General features: G+C 34.9%; 1 protein-coding gene across 1 annotated transcript in view; it reads right to left on the reverse strand.

Annotated features, from left to right (window-relative positions):
• Window positions 1-5,490: 5,490 nt before the first annotated feature.
• The window catches only part of LOC139519019 (sacsin-like), a 29,595-nt gene continuing 7,425 nt past the window's right edge, over window positions 5,491-27,660 (reverse strand). The window contains exons 4-9 of the mRNA XM_071310731.1: window positions 27,252-27,399; window positions 22,353-23,504; window positions 21,198-21,608; window positions 9,342-20,344; window positions 8,476-8,757; window positions 5,491-5,675 (exon numbers count right to left, since the gene is read on the reverse strand). Of these exons, the coding sequence (XP_071166832.1) occupies window positions 8,482-8,757; window positions 9,342-20,344; window positions 21,198-21,608; window positions 22,353-23,504; window positions 27,252-27,399 (12,990 nt within the window). The 3' untranslated portion in view covers window positions 5,491-5,675; window positions 8,476-8,481. The remainder of the gene's footprint in view (window positions 5,676-8,475; window positions 8,758-9,341; window positions 20,345-21,197; window positions 21,609-22,352; window positions 23,505-27,251; window positions 27,400-27,660) is intronic.

Raw genomic sequence — 27,660 nt, forward strand, 5'->3', positions numbered from 1 at the left:
ATGAGAGTTAATCAGAGCTGCACACATTTTTAGATAATCGTGCAGTCATGTATACTCGTGTATGGCCGAGTAGAGATCGAAGAGTGGTCGAATGTGGTCGCGTAGAGATAGGGTATTAGTCGAGTTGATCTGGGATGAAAAACATATAGAAGTCGCAGTGATCATGAAGCAATCGGGTATTATTCGAGTTAATCTTTACCACATATCGTACAGATTGTCGTTGGTCGGGAATTGATCGGATATTAGTCGAGCAAAGATCGAAATGATCGGTAAGCTATTTGTGTTCCGACCAAACTCGACCACTACATGATCCTTTCACGATCAATTCGACCGCTACTCGACGAATTCTCGACCTCTTCTCGAGGGACTGGCTTCTCGATCCCTACTCGAATATTTTTGACATGTCAAAAACTCTCGGGTAGAAAGTCAGATCGATGACGACCAAGGTAGACCACCCCGAACATTATTGTCGATTGAAACTGACCAGTCTCTCGATCGCTTAATTTTGTCTTGATCGAGATTGATCGATTTGGTCTGGTCAGCAGTTTGAACCTAGCTTAACAAACATAATGCCTGTCTTTTTGCGATGTTCAAAATATTGCATGCAAGTAAATTCAACCACTGTGTCATTTTGTGTACATTTTGTGCGTGTAAAATGTGTACAAATTTATGATGAGTAACCTGCCTTTTCATTTTATAGATCGTACATCGAAGCTAGAAAAAAATAATTACACCACTGGATTCACAGTAAATTGAATTGTTTTGTTAGACATAAATATTTTTTATGATAAAAATATATTTTAAAAGTTATACAATGAAACATGTTGAACTTACAATGATTTTCTCGATAACACCTGATTAACAGACTTTAGCCAACCCGATTATCAGACCAACCTCCGATCATGATAGCCACATACTCAATATAGATTAACCGATCAATCTCTCGGTTAGCCGAGTGTCGGCCGTGCATATTTAAAAAATTACGCAAATTTCTGTGTTACGTTTCCATGAATCGGTTTCTATACACAAGAAAGAATGTCCACAGGATGAGCCGCCACTGAAATGTCAAATTTAAGTATTTAACCAGTAGTCAAAATAATTTACTTCGAACTCCATGTCATTGAAAAGCCTTACGGTGCTCAAGAGAACAGTAATTAGATACGTGAAGTACAAAGCCGGGTTAAGATGATTTGCCTGCTATAGAATGAAATTCAAAACAGTGTAGCTGTGGCCATTGATTGACACATTGAAATCATCCATTGACTGGGACAATTTAGGTGAACGTTTGTATGTAACGACCAATGCTCACTATGTACTTTTTAAAGACACTTAAACTGTGGGGTCACCAAAGGTTCTCAACACCTAAATAAAGTAATTCGAAAAATTAATCAGAAATAACACCATATTTTGATTTATATCAATTATATAAATCAAAACACAAAGGTTATTCCTGATTAATTTTTCGAATTATTTTATAATTAAAGGCGTTAAGAAACCTTTGGTGACCCCACAGTTTAAATGTCTATCGTAGGTACGTCGTGAACAGTGGTCGTTACAGACAAACGTTCACGTAAATTGTCCCAGTCAATGGATGATTTTAATGTGTCAATCAATGGCCACAGCTACACTGTTTTGAATTTCATTCTATCAGAAACACATCAAGTATTTTTTAATGATTAGTATTTATATATACTAAGGATTTTCTTATCCCAGGGATAGATAACCTTAGCCGTATTTGGCACAACTTTTTGGAATTTTGGATCCTCAATGCTCTTCAATTTTGTACGTGTTTGGCTTTATAACTATTTTGATATGAGTGTCATAAATGAGTCTTATGCAGACGAAACGCGCGTCTGGCGTACTAAACTATAATCCTGGTACCTTTTATAACTTTTTTTAAATTAGTTTTTTTGGGTTCAAAGGCCAAGAAATGTACATGGATGTTTGGTTTCTTATACATGTATGGTCAGAAATTCCGTCACAAGTTAATAGTTCATTAAAGTGGAACGGCAAAAGCAATCGAGTTGATATGACCAATGATAATCTGTTTATCGCAATTTTCCCTAGAAAGACGTTGTTTATTTCCTTGACAACGGCTTGTGCTTCCTTAGTTTATATCGATAATTTTTATATCACTTGACTCCGTTGTCATATCACTCAACTCCGCTGAGAAAGGAAATTATCAGTCAGCAAGATCAAAGAAAAAATTCTTAAAACAGCGATAATCATTACTCTATATTCGAAAAGCACACGCACAACACTACTATTCTTGTCCTACCTAGTTTTTTTGGGAAATCTATCCACAATGATAAAATCTCATATCTATTATTCGCATTATGGTAAATAATAACAAGTGTGAATAATAAAATAAAGGGTGTTATCGGACCCAAAATAAGGCTTGGCAGGCATAGAGTAGAGTATGTTATAAAATTATGGTATACAAATGGAAAGTTGGATATTCAGCACAAATATTGAGTTTTTTTTAAATTGTTTATCCACATCATATGTCCAAGCGGCTGTGGACATTGAAGTATGCGGGCTACGATAGATTTGAAGTTTAATCAGATTGGCAAATATAAATGGCATTCTCATCTCAAAATGTGTTGATCGCATTTATGTCATTGAATTCAATAAAAGATACAACATTAAAATTAAATCTGTTACAGTATCTAACTAGAGTTTTAAGTAAAGAGAATGACAATAAATGTCGCTTAAGAACTTGGCTCTACGATAAAAAAAAAAAATAAAAAAATTCAACAACGCCTACATATGAAATATATACATATAACCATGATAACGCTTCCGCGCTTCATACAACTTGTACTTCGGTCAATGCTTTTACACCCCAATGAAGTTACAAAAAGAAGCATTCAATTCTTAAATGTAACTTCACGTGTACTCCATTTTGTATTCGCCATGAGTGATATGACGGTAGACCTCAGAGAGATAGACACTAGCAGACCATGAACTTACTGCTTACCTAACTGGTAGCTTTGTTTTTAAGGGATTTCAGTGTTGTATTTTATTTCTACTTCTATAAAGTTGTCAAAGTCTGGTCTAAAATTTGTCCTAAAAAAAATGTTTTTTCATTTCCATATTGCTCATTTGGTAAGGTTAAGGTTACAAAATTGATTGTGACGATGATTTACAAGGAAGGGGCGAAAAATATCAAAGGGACAGTCAAACTCATAGATCGAAAATAAACTGAAAACGCCATGGCTGAAAAAGAAATGGTGATCGCAGGTGCTCCGGAAGGGTAAGCAGATCCTGCTCCACATGTGGCACCCGTCGTGTTGCTTATGTTATTACAAATCCGGTAAATAGTCTAATTCGATATAAATTTGGCGTTATCTTAGGGTTAAAAGGCAATTTCATCAATCTACTATCATACATGTATATATGATGCATTATTCCCTGTTACATAATTTGTGGGACTCATCAATATATAGATAAGAAGATGTGGTTCGATTATCAATGAGCCAACTATTATACCAACCACAGTTCAAATTAATTGCAGATCAACTACTAAGGGTCACCATATGTCCTTCAACAATTATAAAAACCAATATGGTCATCTATGAAAAATCTCCAACAAGACATCATGTGAAACAATTCAAACAAGAAAACCAAAGGCCGAAAGTAATTTTTAACAAAACTTTACGAAAAATAATTATGACAGATATGGAAAAAACCGTGTACTGACATAGAGGCGCCTGGGTTATGACAGACACACATAATGAAGCGTGGTTCAAACTTCTGAACAGGACCAACATGGCGAATGTCTGTAATTTGTCCGTCTGGAACACACAGGTTCACACCAGTTGTGGATAGGGTTGGTCAGGCTTTACCTCTCTGTGTAGTGTTATATCAAATTTTATTTGACTTTTCATTGTTTTTTTATTTAGCCATCATGGTATTGTGTGTTTTTCTTCGATTGATTTGTTTTGATTACCCCCTTGATATATTTTAACTCCTTTATTCAATGTTTTCAAATCTTATTCAAACTTATACGTCCGAAATACTGAATTCAATCTTTTGCAGATATATAATTGATAGTTGTTTGGCTTCTAGTAGCAAATACCTGGTGCACGTTTAATGCATGACAAATAATACGTGAAATAAGTAGGATTGTTACTTGATAGTCTGTTGATTCCCGGGTTGTTGCTGAGCGTAGCATGCTCTCACTTATTCGTAATTAAGTCGCTTATAAATATCAAAATGATGCCATTTGGAAAAGTTATCATATTATCGTGAATGGACATGGATTACCGTTCCTTGAAACGATTGTAATGTTATCCCACTATAATTATCCTGGCTGAGTGAAATCATATCGGTCTGTGTATCAGAAGAAATGTTTCGTCTGTTGTTAAACTGGAAATATGAAAACTATGCATATGAATATGAGATGAAATATGACACGTTACCGATATATTTCCACTAATAAATATTTGTCATAGCACATTGTGGACCTTTGTTTATAAATGAGACATTTACCACTTGAGGATAAAGATTCCTGATTTTTGATGAAATTACTCTGATTTCAATATTGCATCATTCCGGTTGTCACATAAAAGTAACAACTATGGGTCACCATAAGTACCTTCAAAAATGAGCAAAGCAAAGCCCATGCCTCGTCAATAAACTAACCAAAACCTGATATTCCCTGTTAGATGAAGTGAGGTAACTATGTTCGTTTTTTTTATTTGGTATACAATATGTGGAAGACAAGTTCTATTAAATTTTATTTTTAATCATATAAACAACGATATCAAACAAATCAAATATATTATTATGACTTTTGCATGAAACTAATTAACAAAACCTATCCATAACCAAAAATAATTGCTTCACATTTCTCTGTGCAAAGTTATATAAAAAAAAACTATACATTTATATTAAGAAGTAAATTAATATTTCTTTTTTTGAAATAATGCAAATTCTAGGGCTTTCCTTTTCATCAAATCACTAATATATTCATAAAAAGGTATAAAGGCTGAAAAATCAAAGTATATAAGTGGAGGGAGCCTGCCAAAATTACCAATATTTTGAAACAACTACAAGTTGATAAAAAATATTGTTAGTAATTATATAGCAATTAGTTGAGATTTGAAAGAAAACTGAAATGCATGACTGTCATAATTTTTTGTGTTACATGTATTTATTGAGTAATATATAGTTTTCCTATTAGATGATCAGAAAAAACCAATCTTATTATACCATAACAATTATTAAAAAAAATACACGTACATGTGAACAGCAAGTAAACAACAAATATATGTGTTAAACATATTATATGTATGAAATCATATTAATAGCATCATATCAATTAAAGTGCAAGCACACCAGAAAGAAAACACATACAATTTGTTAAATCACTGTCATTCCTCAACTGTGTAAAAACCACATACATGGATGGGGTATTGTATTTTTGTCAAACATCTGCAAGTTTAATGAAGCACTGTAGCAATAAAACAAATAAGAAACATTATGTAGTTCAACCGATTTTTGATATTTGATATAAAAATAGAAAACAAGTGCCCTCCCCCTCCCCAATGTCATTGTGTCTGACAAACATTACACACAACATCTGTAGTCAGGTTGTATGGTCTTTCATGATTTCAATACTTCTCATCCTGTAAGTTTGCAGTTTATATATTCGTCTTATTTTTTCAAATCTACAAAAAGACATATGTTTTACAATACAGATGTTTCAATGTCAATGTATATAGGTTTTAAAGGTTTATATTTTTTACTTTTTACTTTCTAAATATCCAAAAATCTCTCCACTTTTAAAAAAACCAACACCACAGAAAGCGGGAAAAATAATTGTACAATGAAACTAGAGGCTCTAAAGAGCCTGTGTCGCTCACCTTGGTCTATGTGAAATTAAACAATGGACACAGATGGATTCATGACAAAATTGTGTTTTGGTGATGGTGATGTGTTTGTAGATCTTACTTTACTAAACATTCTTGATGGTTACAATTATCTCTATCTATAACAGTACTTTCTGTGGAAAATTGACTATGAAGGGCAATAACTCCTTAGGGGGTCAATTGACTATTTTGGTCATTTTGACTTATTTTTAGTTCTTAATTTGCTGTACATTATTGCTGATTACAGTTTATCTCTATCTATAATAATATTCAAGATAATAACAAAAAAACAGCAAAATTTCCTCAAAATTACCAATTCAGGGGCAGCAACCTAACAACCAATTATCCGATTCATCTGAAAATTCTAGGGCAGATAATATGTGACCTGATCAACAATTTTACTTCCTGTCAGATTTGCTCTAAATGCTTTGGTTTTTGAGTTATAAGCCAAAAACTGCATTTTACCCCTATGTTCTATTTTTAGCCATGCAGCCATCTTGGTTGGTTGGCCGGGTCACCGGACACATTTTTTAAACAAGATACCCCTATGATGATTATGGCCAAGTTTGGTTAAATTTGGCCCAGTAGTTTAAGAGGAGAAGATTTTTCTAAAAGATTACTAAGATTTACGAAAAATGGTTAAAAATTGACTATAAAGGGCAATAACTCCTAAAGTGGTCAACTGACCATTTTGGTCATGTTAACTTATTTGTAGATATTACTTTGCTGAACATTATTGCTGTTTACAGTTTATCTCTATCTATAATAATATTCAAGATAATAACCAAAAACAGCAAAATTTCCTTAAAATTACCATTTCAGAGGCAGCAACCCAACAACAAAATGTCCGATTCATCTGAAAATTTCAGGGCAGATAGATCTTGACCTGATGAACATTATTACACCTGTCTGATTTGCTCTAAATGCTTTGGTTTTTGAGTTATAAGCCAAAAACTGCATTTTACCCCTATGTTCTATTTTTAGCCATGCAGCCATCTTGGTTGGTTGGCCGGGTCACCGGACACATTTTTTAAACAAGATACCCCTATGATGATTATGGCCAAGTTTGGTTAAATTTGGCCCAGTAGTTTAAGAGGAGAAGATTTTTCTAAAAGATTACTAAGATTTACGAAAAATGGTTAAAAATTGACTATAAAGGGCAATAACTCCTAAAGTGGTCAACTGACCATTTTGGTCATGTTAACTTATTTGTAGATATTACTTTGCTGAACATTATTGCTGTTTACAGTTTATCTCTATCTATAATAATATTCAAGATAATAACCAAAAACAGCAAAATTTCCTTAAAATTACCATTTCAGAGGCAGCAACCCAACAACAAAATGTCCGATTCATCTGAAAATTTCAGGGCAGATAGATCTTGACCTGATGAACATTATTACACCTGTCTGATTTGCTCTAAATGCTTTGGTTTTTGAGTTATAAGCCAAAAACTGCATTTTACCCCTATGTTCTATTTTTAGCCATGGCGGCCATCTTGGTTGGTTGGCCGGGTCACCGGACACATTTTTTAAACTAGATACCCCAATGATGATTGTGGCCAAGTTTGGTAAAATTTGGCCCAGTTGTTTCAGAGGAGAAGATTTTTGTAAAAGTTAACGCCGGACGACGGACGCAGGACGACGACGGACGACGGACGACGGACGCCAAGTGATGGGAAAAGCTCACTTGGCCCTTCGGGCCAGGTGAGCTAAAAAGTAACGCATTGTTCGAAGACAAGTTCACAATCCGCTTATTATTTCTTTTAAGAATTGCTTGATTATTTTTGTAATTCCTGTGCAATCGAAATAAAACCACAAATGCTAGTAAACTAGGCAATTTTTAGCATGTGAAATTAATTCTTACTATTTGGTATTTTAAACAGGAACTGCTTATCCTTCTTTATGCTATTTAACGTGATGACAAATGTTACATACATATACATGCCAATGAAGATGTAGTATCACCTTGGTATGGGTTTTAAAATATTAAAGGAGACAAGGGTACTCCTGAATAAATAATAGTTTGGTTTGTACATATATAATGAATTAGTGATCAGTCATTCTAAATGTAAATATTGAATCTGAATCAGGTAAAATCGTTTAAGTAATGACACTAAAGTAGTGACCATGTTTATCATTTTTAGTAAATGAGTTGTCTTGACAAGGGGTCAGACAATGCCATGAATAAGGAAAAAGACACATAATCAGTGAAAGTTCTCTCCAATGTGTACATTCTTGTTTTAGTCATGATCAGCACATACATAGTTTGTGTGTATCTAAAAAAAGACAGACATATTTTTTAGTTGAACAGCGAAAAATAAATTTATGGACTATTTTACCATGATTACAACCATAACATCACTATGTCATTACATGTACATGTGCTTATATTTTGACTAATCTGCATTTTCCTACATTTTGTATATTTTTTTTTATCATTTTGCATTAACCATAGTTTTATTTTTACTATTTTGATGTAAATCAAATACACCAAATCGGACTAAGCTCTAATATGTGTATCTTATACCTAATAATTATACATTTATTCTAAATAGAAGATTAGATAAAAAAAAAAAAAGGATTATTGAGTAATTTACCTTTTTTTATAATCGTGCTGTAGAAAATTCCAAGATTTCTTCAGTAACATCGACCGAACTCGTCGCAGTTTGTTTATTGAAGGCATCTGCGGGTACTTTAGGAATATCCATGCGATCAGGGTACATAGTTTTCTCACGTGGACCTATAACGTCTACCAGAGTTTTCACCATCACTTGTAAGTTTTGATCCAAGCTGGCAGATAGCTGCAGCAAATTACTTGTACTTGGAACATCATTACAGTCTTTGAGGAAATGAAGAGCTTTTAAAACTTTTTCGACCGACTAAAAAAATACAAATAATACACAAGAAACATTTATTCTACAAAAGTGTTAGTCTAGATTTGATATCACACACAATATTGAATATCAAATACAAATTAAAACTGTTGATTTCATACATAATATACAAGTTATTGATGTGCCTATGGACTTAAAATGTTCAATACCACATGTTTGTATTCCAATGACTCAAATGATTTTAAAATATGTATTGTCTTCTACATTAATATTAAAATATCAAAATCTTCTGCAAATATATATTTTTTTTTCTAGTAGGTTTTTCGACAATTTTGAAACTTAAAAATTTGTAAAAGCCATTCCGAAATGCAGCATATTTCAATGTAGTATAGATTCTTTTGCAATATCATTAGTTACATAGTGTTTTTTTCTTTCAAGATATTGTAATTATTCAGCTTGATGTATACGTTATTGTGTAAGTAACTATAACTCGTTAACATAAACTTACGGTAACCTTTAATTGTAAACCTCTACGTCAATAGCAATCATACCACATTCTAATATTAAACATCGAAATTATTATAACTGTAGTATTAAGGTATACAATTGACTGTAGAATATTTTTTTACCTGATAACACATGATGCATATCCAATTAAAATGAGGCCCTGTTTCTGCACTCGGAAGAAATTGTTTAGCAGCAGTAAAGTCTAGTTTTGCTTGTCTCATCCACTGTCTTGCCTCAGCTACTGAAGGAACTTCCTGTTTATGCTGTCGTCTGCCACTGCTTGTTCCACATCCGGATGATGATTGGCTCCTTTGTTCACTACAGTTTTTATCTTCAGTAGTATCACGCTCCCATGTCCTGAAATGTTCCCAAAATGTAGAATTTCTGGGGGGTTGTTTAAAGTTGGAATTAGTGTTGGCATCAACGTCTTCTCCATTTTCCATTTGTAAAACTAAATTTTTAATAAATTTGAAAACTTCTGTTGCAATTTTTTCGTTACCATGGTTTTTGTCTGGATGCCATTTCTTGAAGAATCGTTTTATTATTTTCTTTCTTTCATCTTCCGGGAGAGTCCAAGCTGCTTTGATCTTTTCTTTAACGTCTTTCAAAATATCATCCAATGGTCTTTCATCTTTTTGTGTGTCTGAAATATCAAGGAATACGACAAGTTCATTGGATGTCTCTGGAATACTACAGTTGAATTTAAAACAATCGTAAGCCCGCTTTTTTTCAATACGTTGGTTTCCAACATCAACCAAATAATACCGGAGAGAATTTCCAATGATCGGTATGGTTTCCATACTTTCAACTTTCCCAAAAACAATGGCATAAATGTAAACAGCTGGAATAAATTCATCTCCATCCATTTTCTCTTCGCTCAACAACAAAGCTACGTAATCCCCAACATCAAAGTCAGAAAAACTATTGTCAAGGAAACAGTGCCATTCTTCATGAACAGTGACCCCTGCTGGTGGAAAAACTGAGTTCCTACTTTTCTTTGATACGGAATACTGTTCGACCCGTGCTCTATCCAAGGCTTTTGTTATGCTATTTGGATTTTCTATAAAATTTAATACAGTCATTAGGAAACCTTTGGTATCACAATACAAGTAATTTGTACATTTTGACAGTGCTTCGCTTATGTTCAGAAAACTTTCACTAAGCCATTCCTGTATTTTGTATTCATTGAAAGCACAAAATAAAGTGTGTTGAGACGTTTCGTCTTGTGATTGACAGTATGCTGTTAATTGGTCTTGTCCAACCGTTTTACCTTTATATGTCAACCTTTGTTTGATCGATTCTACCTGTACTATTTGTATGTTTTCTATTCCACTGACCATGGCTTTGATATCATCTTCTTTCATTTTTGGAAGCTTTAAATCTTTTCTGCAGTGTACAGATATCCGAACAATAGCCTCTTGAAACTGAGCAGAAGCTAAATATTCTCTTAATATTTGCCCTCTACGGTCATTAATTTTTGTAAATGATTCCTCGTCTATCTCTGATGTAATCATATCTGAAAGTATGCATGGCTGCATTTTCTTGGGAAGTTGCTTGAATGACGAAACGATGTTTCCATGAGCTAAAATATCAAGTCTGTCAAATCCCATCATATATGGTTTACCTATGTCATTACCTATCTTCTCTTCGAAATCTTCATTGTCCGAAAAGACTAAATCTGATGCATTCATTAACAATTGGTCTCTTGTCAATAGATATAATGCTTCCATTTTTTCAAGTGCATCTAATACGTGTTGGTCAACATCTGCTCTAAAGGACACAATTTCTTCTACTGAACGTTGAACGATTTTAAGCAGGTTTGGATTAAGTTTTCTATCCCCAATATCATGTTTGAGATCAATTAATACTCGAACATAAGTAGAGAGGTCTGTATTCAAGGTCATACCAAGAGTCTGAAAGAGTTTAAAGTATTTCCCGTATTCCTCGGGTGTTTCCAATAGATAAGGTACAATGTCGTGTTCTTTCTTTTTATCTAAACTTTTTACTGTTCTCACGCATGTTATAAACAACTTGCGTTCAGAAATAAAGACGAGTGGAGTATGATTAAGACTCTTCTTGAAGTGATCAATATCTTTACTATGGTTTTCGTTTAGCCAGTCATATACTTTTAGCATCATTTCTTTTATCAAGACAATGCTAGCATCCTGGATGAGGTTCTTGTCTGCGAAACCCTTCAGTGCATCGCATATATTTTGAACATGACTGATGACACTCCGGAATGGTGGTTCATTTAATATACCAAGCTGTGAGACAACACTTTGTTGTTTCTTGTGATCCATGCTGTAGTAAGGTTTTGCCTTATCAGGAATAATATTGCAAGTTGTCCAGCATAGATCAGCTTTATGTCTAGGTACAGATTCACGGTAACACACCGTCAGGCCATGCTTTTGCGGGAAAATCTTATTTTTCCAGTCTGTTATTTTACATGGAACAATAAATTTAATGAAGCTTATTTCATTCAAGATACCTTCCTTTTCAATGTTATGTCGGGAAAGTACATGCTTTGTCAGCAGTTCAGATTTTTTTGAAATTTCTTCTGTAACACCTTTTCGTCCAACTTCTTCTTCAATGCTCCTAGCAAACTGTAAAACCATGTTTGATGTGACCTGTGTTTGAATTCCAGCAATAACTAAAAACTCCAACCAACAATTTGCACTAAAAACACCACCTGGAAAATCATTCGGATCACACATTAGTTTCAGTAATTCATAACGCGGATCTTTGAAGTGAGAGGCCGTAAACAATATGCCATCATTTCCTTCAACAAATGATACTGTTTTTAGAACAGCAATAAGATCGTTTTGTTGCGTATTGAACACAGACGATTTCGCTAAAAGTGTATCTCGAATAAATACTAGGTGTGCTTGATGATTTTCTTTAGGCAAACAGTCAAACTTTCGCAGTAAATGATTGGTATACACGTCAATAGCTTCTAATTTCTCTGCTGTAAACCCAATTTTGGCATACAGTTTTGTCAAATGATGCGTTGCTTTCAGCAAAATGGTATCTGACGTATTCGCCCACTCCTCAACACCATCTAGTACTATCTTATTAGACACATAGTCACTAAGCACTAAAACACTAGCATTAGAATCTAAGCTGATGTTATGGCCACTGACATTAACATGAAGAGGTATTTGTCTTATTTTGTCCAGTAACGCCTCAATGTTGACGTTTTCTGATATTCTTTCAATGTGTTCCGAAAAGTATTCCAGAATATCTGTACAAACTTCCGGTGTTATGTTTCTGTTTCTAATTTCTTCCTTATATTCATACAAAAAGTCTATGAGAGCACATGGATCCTTGTCAGAAACTAACATCGCTGTAAGTATAAATCTCTTGTTCACTTTAAATGACGGATCAAGACATGGTAATGCGAGTCGTTTTAGAGCTTTCTCTATCGATCCATTAAATGTTGACAAGTTCACAGTATATCTTAGTTTTGAGACCGGAAAAAGAACATGTTCTATAGTATCTTCTACAAAAGGCTGTACTGACTGCGTACATGGAATAAGACACCATGGCATTAAAGGATTCATCCTTTCAAAAACCGAATCCAAATTCCTTGTATCAAGTGGAGCGGATTTGTCAACGTTTTGCTGAACTGTATGGTTAATGAAATCCCAAACTCGACTAAGCCATGTCATATTCACAACGGAATCTATGTGTGTGCTCCATACCACTGGTCTGTTATGCGTCCTATACACTTCAGAGGCAAGTGTAGCAGGTAGGAACTCAGCAAACGCATTCAAATCTAATTCCTTCAATCCGTCATGTGTTGTTGTGAATAGTTCAGTGAGGTCATGGTGTAAAAACAAACTAGCACTTTCTTTAAGTATTGTACTATAGTTTGTACAAAATACGGGACTTTCTCGTTTGAATGTTCTTAGGATCCCGTCCTCGGTAAGGCAACATGGCAAACCATTCAGATGTTGTATAAACAAATCGCTTTTTTTACAGTATGATATGCAAAGGACTAAATGAGAAACCTTTTTGAATGTTGTTTCTTCAATGCTACAATCAACTCCACCTAAATTACATGTATCTATTGCCGATGCGTTGAATGATTTCAGGAAACACATGAGAAACTCCGGATTTATTTCACAAACTTCTATTTTGGCCTCTTTTATACTTCGAAGAACTTGTTTTGGTGCATCAAGAAGCTTTATGCCAAGCTCCTTAAATATATGAACCAAGGAAGGCACTCGATCGTCCCTTGTTTTATGGGCTTCTTCCTTCAAACTCGCAATTTTTTCTGATATCCCACTACCAACGGCGCCGATAGTTGCAACGGTTGAAGAGGAAATCTGTTGTTTTTTCATGGTGTTAAACACAGATTGAAATGTGTTTTTGCTGCAATAGAGGGGGTAAAAGTTTACATGTGCCTCAGAATTACTGACCATTTTTGCAGACGCAAAAATTGGAACTTCATTACTGTTGATCCAGCGGTAAATGCTGCATATAAGAAATTTAAAGTAATCATTTTTAGCATTTTCAAAATCTGGAAAATATCCATGAAATATTGACAGTTGTTTATGCAACTGCAACTCATTCACTTGACTGTCAGTCTCGAGGCCCAATAAATCCTTCATTTCAAGCAACCCAGTTGTATAGGATGGAGCAATGACGTCTTCCAACAGATGTTTATTCCATACTACATGATATCCTTCTTGATCATCAGTGTAAAGACTGCGCCTGGCCTCATGATCAAGAGCAAAATGTCCATTAAAATGAATAGGCAGACCTGATTCTAGAGGCAGTGGTAAAGAGCAGAAAACACGTCCATGTTTCATCACACATTCCTGATCTTTTTCAAATATAGGTAATGCCACACCCCCTCTAGGTAATAATCCTATATCGCCTTTCTGATAAGCTTTCTTGATAGTGTCTGGACATGTTCCTTTTTTAGAGAATCCTAGTCGACGGACTATCAACCATTTCATCATTTTCCCGCAACTATCATTAATTTGTACTTGATATTTCATTTCAGTAGACGAAAGGCAGTCTGGGTTTTTAGTTTCGTTCATTGTTTTTGAGGCTTGTCCTATCGCATTGTTAAATTCAGTTCGCTTTGATTCGTCGGCAGATGACATGCTCAACATAACTGAATAGATTTCTTCGAGTTTTCCTCCTACAATTTCAGACAATTTAATGGATTTTACATGGTTTACAAACAATAGCATTTCGCTCATTTCCTTTTTAAAATCATCCAGAAGCCTTCGTACGCCTTCCGCAGTGACTATGCTATTCGATATTTGTGACTTATTAGTAAACTTTTCTGTTCTTAGTGGAAGTCTAAAGATAGTGCCTTGATTGTGCATCAACAGGTTATCGTGATAACAGCTGAAAACATTTGGATGGTCTTCTTTTAATGTTTTGGTATTTACGTATTTTCTCCCGGGATTTCGGCCTGAAGCCTTTGGGACGTAATGACAATGAGGATCGAATACACAGAGGACTTCTCCAGTCTCGACATGTTGTCCTCTAGATAAGAACGATGGTACATCAGTGAGGTGGTAAACTGCGTTAAAGCCAACACCATACTGCCCAGTCTTCGTAGGATCGTCCCCCTTGCTTCCTACACCAAGATTTTGGATACCTGTTATATCCGCTTCTGTAAAATAACTATCATTAAACACAAGAAGTGCTGGCCCTTGTAAAGGTTTCCACATCTCATCAAACAAATCATCTGTTGGGTGATTATTGAAATCAACTACAATGTGAACTTCAGATGCTTTGGCATCGTCAGCATTCTGTAACAATTCTTTCAGTATGCAAACATCAAAGGGATACCCATGGAGAATTCTCTTTATTCTTGTTAAGAGTTCTTCATGTTGTCCAAAGTCCTGTGAATATAGGTCTTTTGAGCACTCTTCAACTTTATGTTTTCGTTTAGAGTTAATTCCGAGAACTTTTGCTATCTCGTGTGATATACTGTCATGAGTAAAGTGCATAGTTTCCGTGGAATTTACTGTACTTTCATCAAGACATACATTCTGAATAGGGTGTAAAATTCCCTTAGTGTCTGGAATAAACAAGTCTTGTACGCTATCTGCATTCAAATGATCTAACTTCATGGAACTGACCAACACTTTCAGTAAGCGTACATAAAGCTTGACCTCATCTTCATTCATTTCTTTTGAGCCGTATTTTGTTTTGTACATCTCAAGTTTAGACAGAACTCGTTCCGCTGAACATCTGTCATCGATTTGCAACAGTTTCAAAAGACCTTTCATTTGTTTCAGGTTGGATGCAACATTTAAACCATAGAAATCAGGACTACAGTCCTCTGAAATGTGTACAACCACTTGGCAAGGTTTGACAAATGTTCCATTAAGTAAAAGTATATTTTCGTTCCGAAAACGATCTGCAGTTTGTATCAAACTCTGTTGTGCTTTTTCGTCGGAATGCATTAGCTTGGTGAATGTTTCATTCAAGAATTTATAGATTGCAAAAACGGTGGAAGCAATCGATTCGGATTTTGTTGACCTTTTCTCAGTTTTGCCAAAATCAGTGCTGATTACAAGTAAGTTCTCAAGAGCCAAAGAAGGTGAAACGTTATTCATTACCCCTAGTTTTCCAAAAAACTGAGCATAAATATCCATAGGTAGGCACAATCTGTCCAACACAGGCCGAATTGAACAAACAAGTTCCAATACCGTATTGGAATATAGTTTTTGTGGACTTTCAAATTGAACTGAAATACTTTGTTTGTGATTTTCATTACTACACTTATATTGAAGTCTTCTGCTTTCGATACTTTTCGTGATACTGTCCCCTCCCCATGGCCATTCCCATTCTTTTGATTTGCTTTTCACTGGTAAAAACTGTATGGACTTTAGCTCCGAAAACAATTGATGATTTTGTTCGATGCTTGTTATTTCTCTGTTAAGGTATCGAACAAACTGTACACATCGATCTAATGCACAATGTGTACAGGTTGCCGCAAGGTTTTGTATTGATTTTGCTCTATCAATCAGAAGATTTTCAGAAAGTTTGCTTGTTATCATTCCAAGTCTTGCCAATGTCGTCATTCGGGTAGGTTTACTATAAGTATTGCTGTCCAAAATAACAAATCTTTCATCTTCTTCTTTAAACAGGCTGTTCAACAATCCCTTTCTATCTACCAGTTCTGATGGATGTCTTAAAATTCTGTTTGGAGCTGTTGGAATACATTCATGTTCTTTAAGTAAGTTGCACATTTTATCTGATGCATTGTCTATTGCGTATAACATGAGGACATCCATTGTATTCTGAGCCCAGACGTCATCAGTCAGATGTGGGAACACCAACTTGGAAAAGAACGCAATATTATTCAAAGTTCTCTGTTTGACTACATCTACACAGCCAGCATCTTGGAAACTATTTTGTATATCTCTCGGTAGCTTCATAATTTTCGTGTTGTCATCTTCTAAAAAATTGACGCAAACATTAAATGCCTCTTCGCCAAACTTCGTTTCCATTAAAGCAGAATCTAGAAATTGACAATATGTAATGCTTGTAATCTTATCATCTCTTCTAAATACTTGTGCATTCCTATGTTTATCTGAAATTTGTTGGTAAAAGGCAGTTTGAAGTTTTCCAAAGTTTCCATCTTTTCCATACTGAAACGGCCAGTGTTGAAAGTATGGTTCGTTTTTATCTAGGCCTAAATGAATCCTATTTTCTAAAAACAGTATATAAGCATTACAAACAGCATCACCCATAAGAGCTTCGTTCCAGTCACTGTCAAACGAGTCTTTGTCATCAACAGTTTTACAAGAGAGCCGCCTACGGTCTGACGTCACCGCGAAAGAGCCATTTAAGTGTACTGGAAAACTGGTTTCAACTGGAAGAGGCAAGTAGCAAAAGACATGACTGCTGCGGTAAAATCCAAATGGCAGGTCTTTCAAAGAACACGTTTTGTAAAGTCCATCTTCAGTTTTTGTAACTGGACAGGCTACACTTCCTAAAGGTAACACCCTTTTAGTTGACGACTTTAAAGCCAAATCCTTGCTCCTGCTGGTCCCAGATGCCCATGTGACGATCCAAGACGTTGATGAAGAACAGCTAGTTATTTTAAAGTTAATCAGTTTGCTGTTTGCTTCAACAGAAACTTGTATCAATATACTCATGTCTACCATGGATGTAATTTTCGCAACACCTTTCTTCACATTTTCGAACTGAAGCGTCATCTCTTTGAGCACTGAGAATGTATTGTAAGGATGTGCTTGATGAATTGGTCTTCCAATTGTACGAACAAAATCTTTACGCACGCTGAACAATTTTACAGCATTTGTTGGGTCTTTTTCATTCCTTGGAAGGTGATAAAATTCAACTTCAACAACATTTTGGGAAAACAACAGAAGATTGCCACCAGCCTCAATAAAGATTTTCATTAAACTAATCATTTGATCATTGTCATATGGTATGTTACTGATCTCACTCGAAACGGCTTGCTGTCTTGTCCTCAGTGGTAACCGAAATAATGTTCCTTCGAAAGTAATTTCCTTTTGACTTGTATCAAGATTACACCCAAATACGCCGTTAAATGGCTCAAACTGCGAGTGTTTCCTGATCATAATTTTCCTATTCTTTTGCATATGTATTTTTAGTCCAGGTTGTTTCTTGTGCTTTAATGCATCTGCCAGATAGTCTGAGTGAGGATCAAATATTACCATGTGATCTCCTGTTATAAAACTGGGAACTTCAGTCAGATTGTAGACAGAACAAAAGCCGAGTCCAAACTTTCCAATTTTTGTTGTGTCTATCCCTTTGGTTGCACCGCTCACTTTTGTTATATTAAGCAAATCTTCATTCGTAAATTTGGCATTGTTATATGCCCACAATGCTGGTCCTTGGCATTCTAACATGTTTTTGTCCAACAATTTTTTCCCGTAATTTTCTTTCTCCCGTTCATCATACATGAAACAGACTTTCGTGGCACCTGCATCGTCAGCGTTTTGAATTATTTCTTTAGGGACTGACAATCCATCTTTGTAAGATTCTAGCAAGTTTTTAATTCTACGTGTTAATGGTTCACTCTGGCCCCATTCATCCAGTCGTTCAGCATCTTCAAGAAGAGTGTCGGTCACTGAAGGGACACCGAGTTTTTCGGCAGTTTCAGGAGACACGTCATGATGTACGAAACATTGTTCATCTCCAAAAAGTTCGTCATCATCTTTGCAATAGTTACACTCACTAGCTGGTTTCAATATTAGGAGTGTCTCATTATCTTGTTTGATTGGAAGAAGAACTCCTTCTACATTTTTGTCATCTTTAATAGAGTTCAAGATATTCACAACAAGCTGAAGATCAGCCTTTGCCGTTTCTTCTGATTTGCCACCACCATAGTATTCCGCCTGTATCATTTTTTCAACTCTAATTAGTAAATTTGTATTTTGACGCTCCAGACATTGTATCTTTCTAAAGAACTGCAACAAATTTGACCCCCGAAATTCATCTGGTAGTGGATATAAATATGGTCGTAAAACGAGATCTGATGATTTGGTTTGCAGGTAAACCTTTTCTGGTTCCTCAAATCCAGTACCTGTCCAAATCCATTTCTTGCTTGACAATCGTTCGAAATCCTGACTGTTGTAGTGATTTGCCATATAATGATAGATGTCGCTTATTACAGGAAGAAGTTCTGGCTTATATTTATCTTCGTATCTCTCAGTAATAATCAGTAATTGGTCTATCACATCCGTTACAACTGGTTCTCTTATCCAACCAGCACTCGCTATTAGAGACGATGAACTAGGTGAAACAACTGGCTTCACACTACCAATAAGTTTTGTGAACTTTGGTGTAGATAAATCGCACGGTCGGCAAAAGAAAGAATCTGCTGTGTCGGTATACCATGGCAGTGATTTGGGGAAATCATCTTTACGTTCACTTGGTCCAATAAAACGTAAACTTGAGAGATGGTCCGATAGTTTTCGCCCACTCACATAGCTGCCGAGAAGTCCACTTTTATTAACTAGCACTTTTAACAGTTCTTCGGAACGTTTGTTTTCTGTACATCTATTTGAGGTATGTAGATACCTTGCACAACTAAGTATGTCTTCTCCAGTAATATCTTGTAGTGATTTCAAACCAAGTTTCCTTAGCAATTTAAGTTCAACTGGCAAATTCTGTACGTTTGGAAATCTATCATTATCAAGTATAATCATTTTCAAAGTATCATCCTCGGGGTCAAACAAATCTGTAGCTTTTTTCATCTGTCTGCCGCTAGTAAATACAAACGGTATTTCCCTGGCAATACGAATCATTTGATCTTTCATATGAAAGTATGAAAGGTTGTTTAGAACATATCTCATCATTTTGTTGATATCAACAGTGCGATACTGATCATTCAAGTTTGTCAGAATGTCAATTATCACATCTTCTTTGGTAATTGTTTTAGCGTGCAGTTTTGTGGCAAGATCTCTATATTTCTGGTCAGAGCAGTCCAGAGTTTCTTTGAAATACAATACTGGGAGCTGATCAGTATCAGCAATAATACTTACTTGACTTGTCGATACATGACGACGTGAATTCTTCTCAGTAAAGAGATGCATTGCTGACAGTAGATTGATTAGCTGGTTGTGAGTTATAGAATATCCAGATATGTATGTAACAAATTGTGACCTTTCTTCTGCAGTGATTGTAGTATTAAACTTATTAACCAAGTGATTAACATTTCCACCAGCTTGAATTTTGATTAACATTCGAAAAACATCTTCTTTAGTAGGCAAGTACACAAAATTTCGTATGTTCTTGTGCTCTTCGATGGCCGAGGGTATTTGCTCAAGAACAACAATGTCTAGGTACCTTAAGCAATCGCATACACTAGACGGTATACCATTGTGTCCTTTTGTCTTCAAAATAAAACCAACACATACTTTATACATCTCATTTGTTCGTGTATCTGGCATCAAATGCAGGTTGCTAAAATAACTCAAATCATACCGCTGAATATAAGACCAAACTTTCTCTAGCCAATTCATTCCAACTGGAGCTGATGATCGCCATTGAATTTCTCTATTAGAAGTTGACCCAATGTACTTTGTTATAGTTGTTTGGAGTAAGCTTGCTATCTCACTAGCTGGCTGGTTTTGAAGAATAACTACTTGGTAAAGTCCTATATAAAATAAAATGAATAAACTCATCATAGATGAAATGAAGGTAGGTGAAAATTAAATAGTGCAAATGACAGAATGAATGTGACATTGTGACAATACAACATTCAGTCTATTTCTGGTATTCTGTATTAGAATGTAATTTGACAATGCTCATTGGCGGATCCAGTAGCGGATCCAGATTATTTTGTAAGGGGGCCCGCTGACTGACATAAGGGGGCCCGTTCCAGTCACGCTTTAGTGATTCCCTATATAATCAATCAAATCCCCCTTTGATCCACCTATGTATGTGCATGCTACCCGCATCAGGTAAACCTAAGCTTGGCAGTTAGATGTTCATTTATTTTAATGAGGTTCTAGGGGAGGTAGAGTTTAGGATTTTATATAACTTGTTTGATCAAACAGATAAAAAAACAGATATACTTCTTGTATATATTTGAATAAAACTTTTTTTTTAATTAGAGTTGTAAACAACGATTTGTCACAAGAAAGAAAAAAACAACCCCAACCCTACAAAAGATAAATGTCGATTTGTGCACAACGTTTTTCTAAAAAGTATAACATGCATTTTAAAGACTGGGGCAGATTATGTATTCTAATTTAATTTCGTAAATGCAATCATGACTCCAAAATAATACAGCGTGCTTACAATAAAAAGCAGAAAATATAAAATGTAAAGTCATCTATTTGACCTGTCAAGGGGTTGAGATTTCTTTATTAACCTTTGCTTCATCAACAATATTTTTATGTAAATTAGGAGCAAGGGAGAAGATTTTCATCTCCTTACGAGTGAAATAGTTCTTTAAAATGAATAGTCACAATGTGGTTCCGTAAATGAATAATTGAAATAAATACCTTTGGATGCCATCATGTAAAAGTGGTTGTTCATTTCATCCTTCAGGCCTTGTTTGATAAACTTCTCTTCCTGTCCAGGGAATAATGCCACTTCGTCTTTACAGATAAACACTCGATTGTTCTTGTTGTTATAAAATGTACAAAAGGATCCATTTTCCAGTGGTAGTAATTCCAACCCACTTAATATTGAATAATTCCCATCCGAAACAAGAAAGTTTAGAATGCTAATTTTTTCTTCACATGAAAAAGATTTGTAAGAAGTGTCTGATGTCATGCACGTTCTAATGAATTCTTGAGACAATGTTTGTACTGAGTATTTTCTATGCCTCAGTACAGCGACAATGTGTTCAGGAACATCAACTAACTCAATGCAACATGCTTGCATTAAACGACAAATGGTTTCCTGGGTAACTGAAAGATAACAAAAATTACCCTTAAAACATTTTAAAATCATTACCGGTATAAAACAATAAACTTCATACACACACACACATAACAAACACGCACAAATAAATCTTGCATCTTTGACACAGAGACCTTTAAAGCACTTGATGGATCATTTATACAAAGTTACATTTATATTTCACATAAGCTTTCATTTAGAATTTGATACTATTGTTTTCCCTTGAAAAAGATTTATTCGGCAAACTATAAAGGGCCCCAAAAATTACCAGTATAAAACCATTCAAATGGGAAAACCAACGGTCTAATCCATATACAAAAACGAGAAACAAGAAACACTTATGAACCTCGTCAACAAAAGACAACTCCTGAGCATAAGATTCCTGACTTACGACAGGTGCAAACAATTGTAGCGGGTTTTAAAATCTTAATGGTAACAAACCTTCATCCTTATCTTCAACAATAGAAAGACCCACTATAAAGTATCTATTGATATGGATTAACTCAATCAAAAGACATATAAACACAAGTGAACATAAACTGGACGAATAAGTTTGATATATGATACAATGAAAATAAAAGTTCATTTAAATAAGGGGTGAATGATGAAAGCAACATATCTATATAAACATGCAAGATGAAAAGGCTAATGAAAAACAAATAGTAAACTTTGAGACATTGAAAATTGTCCAACTGAAAATACAATGTGTACTTATAAATCAAATGCTAGGTAATCACCAATGTTCTACTAACCTTCAGAAACATTTGGGTCAAATATCTTAAAAACAGCATCTTTTGGGTGAATCCACTTCCCTCCGAAACTGTCAGAAAACAAACATGCCGTCTGTAAAAACGTCTGGAAGAAAGGTTCGCAAATAAGATCCCAATGACTAGTTATTGTTCTATGGTCCGGAATCGACCTGTACAAGCGGTCAAGGTCTTCTTTTCTATTTCCATTGGCCTTGCAGGTTTGCAGTAGATCCTGAATGACGTCATGGTAAACACCTGCTAGTACTTCTACAAGTAAACAGTTGTTCCATCTAATAGACTTGTCAATGTGGGCTTTATTTCGTACCTGGTCAGCAGTGGGCCATTTCACGTGTCGTCTGTTTTGACTTAACGCAAAATGTCCATTCACGTGGATAGGATATCCAGTCAAACTTTCATCTTCTAGTGGCAATGGCATTAAACAAAAGACGTGACCTTTAAAGTCTGTATCCATGTCTTTTGGCACTGCTATGCTGACGTATGGACTGTTTGACAGTGCTTCATCTTGTGACAGTGTAGCTAGCTCTTGGGACAGATTTCCCCCTTTCAAGCAATGCAAAACGAACCAACTTTGATCCGCATTGTTTCCAGAACCCGATTGAGTTTCAATTTTCACATCAACTTTTGTGGAAAACGTTTGCTCTGCAATTTTTCTGCCAACTGACTGCATGTGAGTATGAAATTCAGATCTTTTTGCTCGTACATCATCAAGACAGCTTTCTGAAATTTTCACAGTAAAAAAGGGGGGTTCGTCTGATTTATGGAGTTTATATCCATCTTTATCATAAAGTTCGATTTTTTCAATACAATTCAGAAATAAGAGTTCAACGGATGCCTCCGCTTTAAATGCATTGAAGAGATCTGATATCTTGGCTATATCATAAACATTATCTGATAGGTTCGTTTTGACGTCACGAAGAGGAAATCGGAATAAAGTTCCATTGAATTCTCCGGAATCAAGGGTCTCTTGTGAAAAATCAAACAATCCATCTAAAGCATTCAAGCAATATGAAATATCAAGTTGCTTTTTATATTTATGGAGTTTGTTCAGTTTCATATTGATGCAGACATGGTTGGCATTTTTCTGATGAGGGTCAAGCACTAGCATTCGGTTACCACTTATTATCATAGGATAATCTGAAAAAGATGTAATGGTTCTATATATATCTATTATACTATTAAACTAGAAGACCTCATCATGCCTCTGTGTTCTATAGGTACAAATGTACCATGAATAGTCTTATCTGTCATTCATTTTTATGATTATTCAGTGTAGGTTATTTTGGGAGGAAAACGTAGCAAAAGGCGTCCGGATTTTGTTTCCGTCATCAGACCGACTTTTAAGTCATACCCAAGACTTCCGAATTTAAACTTTAAAAGAGGGGGTAAAGGGTTATTTTCGTGCAACGTGTTTTGCCAATTTTTATTTCACGTGCAGCCGTGAAAAAGGTTCGTTTTTCCCCGTGTTTCGTGAAATCGGTAAAATAATCAACGTGCGAGACATTTTTAATTGTTTGTTCATCGTGAAATGGAAATTTGATTTCGCGTTCTTCCGTAAATAAACCCCCTTTACTCCCCTATTTAAACATAATTTTCATAATTACTCGGGATAGGACAATTATTTTCGCCGGTTATTCTGCATTTATACTATGATTATAATCCTATAATATTTAGAGATTCTCTATATAATATAGCATTGATCGCCGTGGAGAAGAATCTTGGAATTGATAGTTAATAGCAAATACACTTTATTTATATTTTATGTATGTTCATAGTATACAGAAACGCAAAAATCATGGAAAAAAGGGAGAGGGCTTAAAATAATTGTCCTGTATCTAAGTGCCTATTACTCAGTTTTATACCTTTTCTGAAATTCTCCAGACATAAAACCTTTTACAAAAATTCATTCTACAACAGTTTACATACTTTCAACCAAGCTCTAAAATACCCGCAATTTCGCTGGTGTGTTCTAGTATATATAAAAGTGCTGTCGGTTTTTTTCCTTCTTTCCTATACATTTAACAGTTGCATAGAGCTGAGCTTCCAAGAACTGTGTGTCTCTTGCGGACAGTTGTCTCATTGGCAATCATACCACATCTTCTTTTTTATATATATACTATAAAGGAAATGTATCTGCTGTTAACTATCAATTCCACCTTTATTATCCAAGCCAATTTAGTCATTATAGAGACTCTCCATATATACTATATCATTGACAGCCGCGGATAATATATATGGAATTGATAGTAAATAGCAAATACACTTTAAATTTGAGTATATGCATAATCATAGAATACAGAAAAACGCGAAATAATTGTCTTGTCCCCAAATACTGATGAAAATTATGTGTAATTTTAAAAACAATTTTTAACGGAAGTTTTGCCCATCATGACTTAAAAGCCCGTCCGTTGACGGACACAATATTCGGACGCCTATATTTTCGTTTTTTCTCTCCCAGAATAACCCAAAGTGCATAAGCGATGACAAATGTAACTATGCAAGGTACCCACAGGACACAGAGGCATGATGATTAATCTATTTTGGAAGGAAGAGAAGCGACACACAAAATGAGGTCTCCCATTTAATAGTATAGATATAATTTAAGTTCAATTTTTATAGAAGTCATCGATGTTGTTTAATTTTGCCAACTTAACCGATCCACTTATTTTTACAACACATATATGGAATGTTTCGTCCCACAAATTGTCGTTGTTATGTAAAGTTAAGCAACAGATATATAATAGACACAAAGAAAATTTACTAATCAAAGTTTGAATTGTAAAAACCTTAATAATTTAACATTTCTGTTCATTCAACATGCATCGTGATTAAAAACCGCACGTACAGTATGATGAACAGTGTCGATTCATACGTCAAAGAAAAAAGAAAATAAAACATCAATTAGAATGTTAAATGTATTATGATTATTTATTTAGATAATTTAAAAGAAAAAATTATTCCTTTCTTATTGAAATATATTCTCATCAAAAGTGTATTTGGAAAAGTTATACCAAAGTTCTAACATGAAAGTAATTGAAATGTTATAATGACGAGTACGCATTCAGTAACACCATATCTATACTATGTAAAATGTATATACCATTAAATAGGCCAGGGTTTGAACTCAAAAGAAAATTCTCAATTTGACTTATCCAAACATTATAAAAAACGGCTAAATTGAAGGTTATTGCTCATTTATATATGATACCCCAAATATATAAATATTCGGTAAATAGGAGGTGGATGAGTATAATAGGTTCACGTAACGGCTTGAAACCAGATTTCTGAACCTCTGGAACATCTTGAAATAAAGCAGACGAAGAAAGGCGAAGAAAGGCATAACTCTAATATCGAAAACTGTATGTCAATAGTCTAGTTGGTAACGAAATATATGTCGCTGGACACATTGTCTGCTGATTTGTCACGAAGTTATAGAATCATGGACTCAAACCCTGCTAAGTGAATAACAAATTTTCTATTGCATATTTGCAGGCCATACATTGTCGGGCTAAATTATATAAGGTATTATATACGATATGTGTAGTTTTAATACAGGTATAGTAAATAATTTTGGTACATGTAATCAATATTTTGACATACCACTGTCCTTCTTTCATGCGATGTTTTTACCTTAATCCGCCAGAGTAAAATTGTATGAATTTGTTCTTGTGCAAAACTATCAAATGTTTAACAAGAACATAGAGGTCACCAAGGTATACGCATACAGATATCTTACATACAGAATTGCATTCAAAGGGATTGAAACCTACAATTGCAACGAATACCCTACAAGACAACCTGCTACATTCCCTATTAATCTTATCCGGAGACATCAAATTCAAAGAAAAGAAGTATGCAGAGTAGGCCGATTCAAACAGAACAGAGTCACTTAATTTAGCTTCGTCTGCTGGAGTCAGTTTCACAAAAAATATTACGACTAAATTGATCGTAAGTATACTGAATTGTTCATGACTTACGACCAATCTTAGTCGTAAGTTTTTTTTTGTTGTTGTGAAATTGACCCCAGGAACTTATTACTACCAAACAGTTTCAAAAAGATTTACTTTTGGGTGCATAAACATTTCGCGTACGATTATGGTCAGCCTCTGAAATATACCAATCAATATACTTGATTTGGTTTTCGAGCACAATTTTGTTATTCAAGTACTAACAAATCGAAAACTAACTCAAGTCCAAATCAAATGATTAAGATTTCTCATACATCGATACACGCATTGAACAAAAGTCGAAGTCTAGATTGTATATTGGTGACTCCTAAATCCTAGTCCACTGGAAAAATAGATGTACCCTGGGATTATTTTACTATGTTCCAGATGTACATGTAGATTTACTGGAAGAAAAGATATCATATGCCCTGTAGATTTCAAACTCAATATTTCAAATGTAAAGAAACTATTATTCTAATGCAACAACGTGTGTAACGTTCATTTTGATTGGATAACATCACTTATTTACATAGCATCAATTGACAATTGGACTAGTCTGTTTCCCGGCCGTTATTGAAATTCTTGACATTTGTATATTCCGAAGGCATACTGAATGTTTTACGGAGGGGACCAACCTACTATTGGACGTACGCGCAAGCGAAGACGGCATATGACATATTTTCAATACATGTTTTAACGTTGTTTTCTGTCAGTCTTAGAATGGAGATAACAATATTGTATATTATAACGCGTCGCCAGTAAACTTATTTTGCGACCATCAAATCCCCAATGGATCCCATCGGAGCTTAAAATACAATACAGTTATCTCCTAATTTGATTTCTACCTTGTACGTGGAATACCAATTTATCCATTTTAATAATCTTATTATAACCTGTTATAAAGAACACTGACTATATCAGTGAATGTTAATCCTACCTGTTATATGAAACACAGACTTGAATCCTAGTCCAAAACGTCCGATCTTTACAGGGTCATATTCCTTCACACTGCTGTTAATCATTTGTATGCCCTGCCAGTCCTCTTTTGTAAATTTAGCATTATTATATACGCACAACGCTGGACCCTGTAAGTAAAAATACTTTTTTTTTGCAAAACCAGTTGATTGTTGGTTCTTTTTAATTCTTTTTTTTAGGGAGGGGAGGGGGAGGGGGGGGGAGATAAAGATTTCTTCGTCAGTCTCGATCATGCTTGATTAGTCCATCTTAAATAGAGATAAATAACTGTTCCTTTTTTTCCAGATAATTTCATTGAAAAACAGTAACTATTCTATCAATGTTATTTATAACTTTAAATGTCTTCTGTGATTTTTTTTAGTAACTACAAT

The sequence above is a fragment of the Mytilus edulis genome, chromosome 4 (assembly GCF_963676685.1).
Source record: "Mytilus edulis chromosome 4, xbMytEdul2.2, whole genome shotgun sequence".
NCBI classification, from domain to species: Eukaryota; Metazoa; Mollusca; class Bivalvia; order Mytilida; family Mytilidae; genus Mytilus; species Mytilus edulis.